The sequence below is a fragment of the Hipposideros armiger genome, unplaced genomic scaffold (genome assembly GCF_001890085.2).
Source record: "Hipposideros armiger isolate ML-2016 unplaced genomic scaffold, ASM189008v1 scaffold_72, whole genome shotgun sequence".
Taxonomy (NCBI): Eukaryota; Metazoa; Chordata; class Mammalia; order Chiroptera; family Hipposideridae; genus Hipposideros; species Hipposideros armiger.
Genome location: NW_017731422.1, coordinates 4,205,621 through 4,212,653, shown reverse-complemented (window position 1 = coordinate 4,212,653; position 7,033 = coordinate 4,205,621). Strand labels below are relative to the sequence as shown.

The 7,033-nt window shown below is 43.4% G+C and overlaps 1 protein-coding gene across 2 annotated transcripts in view; it reads right to left on the bottom strand.

The window, feature by feature from the left end:
* CCND3 (cyclin D3) overlaps positions 1-7,033 on the bottom strand; it is a 92,269-nt gene that overhangs the window by 10,650 nt on the left and 74,586 nt on the right. The window contains exon 1 of one of the 2 annotated variants that reach the window (XM_019642712.1): positions 3,987-4,345. The exons of the other annotated variant lie outside the window; for it this stretch is intronic. Within the exon in view, the coding sequence (XP_019498257.1) occupies positions 3,987-4,184 (198 nt within the window). The 5' untranslated portion in view covers positions 4,185-4,345. Of the gene's footprint in view, positions 1-3,986; positions 4,346-7,033 lie in introns of those variants that run through there. 2 annotated transcript variants of the gene reach the window in all.

Here is a 7,033-nt window from a genome sequence, read left to right as displayed (position 1 = left end):
TTAGCTGTGGAGGGCAGTGTCACTGGCCCTCATATGTGGGATCCGAACCGGGGCCCTCTGGCGTCCCAAGCCAGCTCTTAACCAACACGCCACTCAGCCGGCCCAATAGTTTTTTCATTTGTTAAAATGTGTATACATTTTTTGGCACCCTCTGTACATATATATTTTTTTAATTCAAGCGCTCTTATTGTGCCAACATGAATGTGTACCTGTACCTTATCTAATCTTAAAGTCCTTTTCTCCTACCTATAGTCCAAAATACAAAATATGAAGTTTCTTTAGATAATTAATCATAGCATTGCACTCTTTCAATAAATAGAACAACGTATGTAAAATGTTAAAGAACAGATATGAAGTTATGGGGAGACAAAGATGTTGAAGTTTAAGAGGTTTTTAGGGTACAGGAGGACTAAAAATGTAGCTTGTAAAATAAATACATAACCAGAAACTAGATCTGTCCTGATGGAAAGTGTTCCTTTATTTTCAGAATTATTGCGTAGGACTGTTCAGGTTAGAAGGGCATTTATCTTTGATGACAGGGTAAATCGCCATTATATAGTTGGTTTTTTTTCCCAGTTTTATTGAGGTGTGATTGACATCCACATCAACTAAATTAGTTCAAGGTGTACAACATAATGATTTAATGTATATACATATTGCAAAATGATTACCACAATAAGTTTAGTTAATATCCATTACATAATTACAATTTTTTGTTGGATGAGAATTTTTAAGATCTACTCCTTTAGCAACTTTCAGATATATAATACAGAACCATTAACTATCATCACCATGTTGTACATCACATTCCCAGAACTTATTTACCTTATAACTTATGTTATAACTTATTTATCTTATCAAGATTGTATCTTTTAACCACCTTCACCTATTTTGCCGTCTCCTTACTCCCCACCTCTGACAACCATCAAAATGTTCTGTTTCTCTCAGTAAGGATCACTTGTAGATTCCACATACAAGTGAGATCATACAGTATCTGTGTTCCTCGGTCTGAAATATTTCACTTAGTGTAATACTCTCAAGGTTTATCCATGTTGTGGCAAATGGTGAGATTTCTTTCTTTTTTATGACTGAATAATATTCCATTGTATAGACATACCAAATTTTCTTTATGGAGAAAGAAAACTGGAGAAATGAAAAGTGGTTTACTAGTCATAATATTTGACACACTATTAGACATTTATATTTCTTATGTGAATTAATTACCTATTCATGCCCTTTGCCCATTCTTTTATAGAAATGTTTGTTTTTCTTATTGATTTATAAGTGCTCATTACATTTTAAGAATACCCTTTTTCATATTTTTTCTCTGTCACAAATTTTATACATTTTTTTAGTTCACTATTTGCCTTTCATTTTTGGTTCATGGTAGTTATTTTTTTCACAAATAGAAAGTTTTTATTTTTATGTAGCATTATTATCTTTAATGATTTCTGCCTTTGAACCATGCCTTCCCCACCCTAAAATTATACAATTACTAGAAGAAAATGTAAGAAATACTTACATTTGAAAATGCAGATTTCTGGGCCCTGCTTCAGGGCTTTTCTTTCTTAAAGTCTATGAAGAGGCCCCCAAAATATACATTGTCAAGAGTACATACAATAAAGGTTTTACTTTTTAAGGCGTACATTGTTACCTACATTTATTCAGTGTGTCATATTAAGTGGGGCTCTAGCCTTATTTTTCCCCGATTATCATCCACTATATCCCATGGCAGTGATTTAACAGTCTGTTCTTTATTTCACTCATTTCCCTGCTATAAGCATCCCTTGGCCTGGTTCTTGCATCTTAGATGATGTCTTATTTTGGTCATTCATGGCCAAAGATTTTCACTGAGAACTGGACCTCAGAATTCCTGCCACTTTTGTCTAAAGAACCTCAGCTGGTCTTTACCCCGATATCAGGGATAAGGGTGCTTTAAAAAGGCACCAAAAGCCCATTTAGTCTCAAATAACCACTGCCCTCGAAGTCTAGAAAAGCTGGTCCTCGACTACTGCAAGAGGGTTGTAAAGTAGAGAGCAAGGAAAACTCCAATTAGACAATGCTATGGAAGAAGAAAGAGTAGCGCAATCCTCTTCTCTGCGGACCTCCAAAAACATGCCAGGGCCTCTACTGCCCTCCCCATCTCCTCAATTCCCGGCTTCCATCACTGCTCAGCCCATTTATCTTCTCTGCTCAGGTTATTCATCCTTCATGGCCCAGCTCAGGTCTGATCTCCTCCAGGAAGCCTTCCTGGAACAATCCAGCTACAGGAACCAACCCTCTGGCCTCCAAACCCCTGCAGATCGCACTGTACATGCCCGGCATATGGCGGGCTGGCTCTGGACCTGCTCTCTCTGCCTACCCTGAGTGTAAATTCCTGCAAAGGGGAATACAATCCACATTGTACTGATATCTAATTATGTGGGAGACACTGGGCAGGGTGTTTACAATCCACCATCTTACCCTCTAAGAATTGTTTTCAGATGGGAAAACTGAGGTACACTGGAATTAAATAACTCACTAAAGGTCTAGTTAGCTCCTCCCAAACGATACCCTTTTAAATCCTATATTGCCTCTCCTTAAGGACAAGGATGGTGTCCTATATGCCTGTGTGTCCTCTGCAGGACCCAGCACTGTGCTGAGACCACTAGCGATAATAACAGCCCTTAGTGGAATGCTCACTGTGTTCCAGGCATTGTACGTTCCTGGTTACGTATTAAACCATCTCATTTTCACACCAGCCTTATGAGAAGTATACTATTATTTCCCCCCCCCCATTTTATAGAAAAGAAAACTAGTACTCAGAGTAGCTAAATAATTTGCCCAAGGTCACATATCTAGTACATGGTAAAGGCAGGATTCAACCCAGCCAGTCTAGTTTTCAGAGTCCATAGTTTTGACCACTTTATTCTACTGCCTCTTGTGCTGTTCCATGAGTGTGTATTGATTTATTAGTTGATTTATGGAGGAAGGGGCACACAGAGACTGCCCAGTCCTGGAAGCCAGAACGTGAACCTGCACCCTGGGGAAGGAAGCTCCTGGTCAGCAGGACGTTTTGAGGGACATCTCTGCCTCGCCCCTGGCTGGCACTGCCATACCCAGAGCCAAGTCATCCTGGACCCCCAGGACCAACGAGCCAGTCAGCTACAGCCAGCTGTCCTCTGAGGAAGCAGGTGGGCTCAACACAGGGCCAAGGCAGAGGACTTCCTGAAAGGTGGGCTGTTCTGCCCAGGAACTTCACCAATCATCTCCACCGCATAGAAATAGGGATTCTCCTTGGTTTTTCAGAGAGAGAGAGACAGAGGGGGAAAAGGGAGGGAGGGAGGCAGGGAGAAGAGAGAACAGGAGAGGAGAGNGGGGGGTCCGCCAGAGGCTCCCTTACTTAAGGATTCCACACTGAGGCTCCCCTCCCCCATGGGAGGGTGCGGAAGAGTCACCCACGGTAGCCAGAAAGCTGGGACCTTACCATTACCACCACCCACTGCACACACCCAAAGGGAAGGGAGGAGACTCCTGCCGCTGCCTCCCGCACTTTTCATTTCCCAGGCCGCCGGAACAGCGCGCGCGCCACCCCCACCACCTTCCCCGCCAGAACCCCGCGACAGACACAGGAACCCGCTCTGGGGCGGCCGAGTCCAGGGTTTTCCAGGCGCGCTCTCCTAGGAACACCGGGCAGGGGAAGGAAGCAAGAGACTCTAGAGAAGCCAGAAGGGAGAAGGTGGCCCCTGTCCCGCTTTCCCGGACCGAAGAGAGAGTTAGTTTGGGTGCCACACCACTGGCAGGCAGAGTCAGGGTTAGGGAAGGGAATGGGACACCACGGAGGTAGCCGGCTACGGTGCCCGAGTGAAAGGCCAGGCCCGGGGGTATGGGCCACCGAAGCATCTTGCTAATTGTTGAGACCAGGATGTCCCAACAGGGCGGCCCCGGGATGTCCGGAGCCGAGGACGCAGGGACGGCGGGGGAGGGGAGACCGGTCCGGGCGATACCTCCAGCATCCAGTACGCCAGCATCTTCCGCATGTGCGGCTTGATCTCCTTCTGCACGCACTGGAAGTAGGAGGCGCGGGGCACGTAGCGCTCCTCCAGGCGGAGCAGGCTCTGCAGGACACGGTGGTCCCCCAACAGCCGCGGGTCGGGCCCGGCCCGAGGCGCGTGCCGGGAGCCCTCGCAGCATAGCAGTTCCATACTTGGGCAGCGCACGGACAGGACTGGAGTGTGGGCTTGCGAGCCAGAGCCGAGGCGGCGGGTCGGAGAGCGCGGGTCTAGTGCTGGCGCTGGCACTGCGCAGTGGAGCCGCGACCCGCCCGCGTCGGCGCGCTCTCCGCTTCCCTGACAGGCGCCCCGCCCCTTCGAGACCATGTAGCAACCGCGGAATGCTCGAACGTCACACGTTCCAAGGGGCGGGGCCGCTGGCGCCCCGCTCCTCCCCGGCCGCCGCATTGGAAGGCTGCGGGCTTCCGGGCCCCTGCGCCCTGCTGACCACCCGGTGGAGAGAACTTTCTTGGAGGTGGACCTCTCCTGCACCATAAAGCCTTCCCATTTTGTTTCTCTGACATTAGTTGCCCGGGAAAGAACTTTTCTCCAAAGGTTATTCATTCATTCGTCAAACCCTACTTCACCCGCTGCTTGCTCTAGGGACTATAAATACTGATAAAATAACTAGTTCTTAGTGAACACTGTTCTAAGCACAACGCACAATAACTTATTAAATCCAAACAAAAACTCAGTGAGTTAGGTATTATACTTATTTTGCAGAGAAGGAAACTGAAGCACACTAACAATTAGTCTATGGCAGAGCTAGTCTGGCTCAAGAATCTGTGCTCCTACACCACTGCTACGCATTATTACTGTAGCACCATCTGCATCTCCTAAGACCTGGTTAGAAATGCAAACTCTCTGACCCACGCCTGACCTGCGGAATCAAAATCTACATTGCAACAAAGACCCCCCAGTGATTCCTGTGCACATGAGAAGGCCTGGTCAAAATCAGCACATTACAGAAATACAATAGGGCGGAAAGGCCATAGATTCAAGGCCTCACCTTGTCATTAAGTCAGCCTTGTGGCCTTGGACAAGCCCTGAAGTTCTCCTTAAGCTTCAGTTTGGGGAAAAAGTGGGCGGAGAAACTAGATCCTCTCTGAAGGAGTTTCTTGCCCAGATTCTATAAAATCTTCCAATTGCTATTTCTCCTACCTCCCCAAACTTTGGGTTACTTTGTAGTTTCCCCAAAGCTGGATTCCACATGACCCCGAGGCCGACCACAGGCCTCCAGTAATGCTCCCAATGGGAGGAGGCCTTGGGAATTCCTGCCTCTCAAGAGGTCCTTCTGAGAGAAAGGACACTAAGGAAGTGAGTTACTGAAGAAATAACATTGCGTGGCAGAGTCAAGTTCTACGCTAAACATTTTCTCAGTGAATTGTTCTTTTTATATAACAAATTTTATTGTAGTTTTAATATCATGGAAATATTTATTTGTATTGTAGACAACTTAGAAAATACAGATAAAAAACAGAAACAGACTCAAATACAGAGAACATTTTGATGGTTGCCAGATGGGAGGGAGGTTAGATGATGGTTGAAAAAGGTTAATGGATTAAGAAGTACAAAATTGGTAGTTATAAAAATGGTCATGGAGATGTCAAGTACAGCATAAGGTATATAGTCAATATTGTAAGAACTATGTATGGTGTCTGATGAGTACCAGATTTATCGGGGTGATCACTTTGTAAATTATATATATATGTCTAATTGGTATATTGTACACCTGAAACTAATATAATGTATGTTAACTGTAATTGAAAAATTTTTTAATTATTTAAAAAAATAAAATAGATAAGCCACAAAAAAGGAACATAATAATTACTTGCAATTTCACCATCCAGAGAGAACGCTTTAAAATAAATGTCAATATTTATTTTTCTAAAATTGTTCTATGAATAGACACATATTTTAAAATGAGATCATCATAAACTGTTTTTGTAAGCATTTTTCTCACTAAAAATGTATACTATTAACACTTTTCCATATCATTATTCTATATTATTTTAAATGCTACATAGGATGCCATTGGGTGAATATATCATATACATTCTACCAAATACGTATTGTTGGAAATTTCAGTTATTTCTAGTTCTTCCCTATTAGAAACAATACTGTGAAATATTCTTGTGGTAATATTTTTGTGTGCACTCATGATCACTTCTAGAAGTGAATTAATTTCTACAAGTGGAATTTCTCTGTCTAGAGTTATGAAACATACTAAGGCTTTTTTTAGATTTTTAAAATTTATTTTTCAGTTATAGTTGACATGCAGTGTTATATTGGTTTCAGGTGTACAACATAATGATTAGACATTTATATTTACAAAATGATCACCCTGATAAGTCTAGTCCTCATCCGGCACCATATATAGTTATTACAATATTATTGACTATATTCCCTATGCTGTATTTTACATCCATGTGATTATTTTTATAACTGACAATTTGTACTTCTTAATCCCTTTTACCTTTTTAAGCCATCCCTCCAACCCTGCTCCCATCTGGCCACCATCAATTTGTTCTCTGTATCTATGAGTTCATGCTAAGGCTTTTGATATAGTTATTACCAAATTTTGCTGCTGAAAGGCTAAACCAATCTAATGAATATACATTAGATATCTATTTTTAAAAACCCTCTGCCAACTGGGAAGATGAAAAGTGATTTATTAGTTATAACATACAGGGCGGTGCCAAAAAAATGTGTACACATGACTTGTATTCATCTTTTGTTATCAGTATATGTTGAGTATTACAATTTTAATAGTTTTTTTTTCATTGGGTAATTGGGGGGATGGGAACAGTGGTGGGGAATTGGGGAAGGGGAACAGACAAGTTGCTATTGTTTTGTTCTTCAGTCTAGTTGTGGAGGACGTTGCTTCACTGGCCCAAGTTGGCACCATCATTGCGCTCTTTCCGGGTGAGGCAGATCAGTCGCCGGCTTCTGGACGGCCGCTCACTGCGTCTGCTGGCTACATACGGTAGCCCATGGCAACC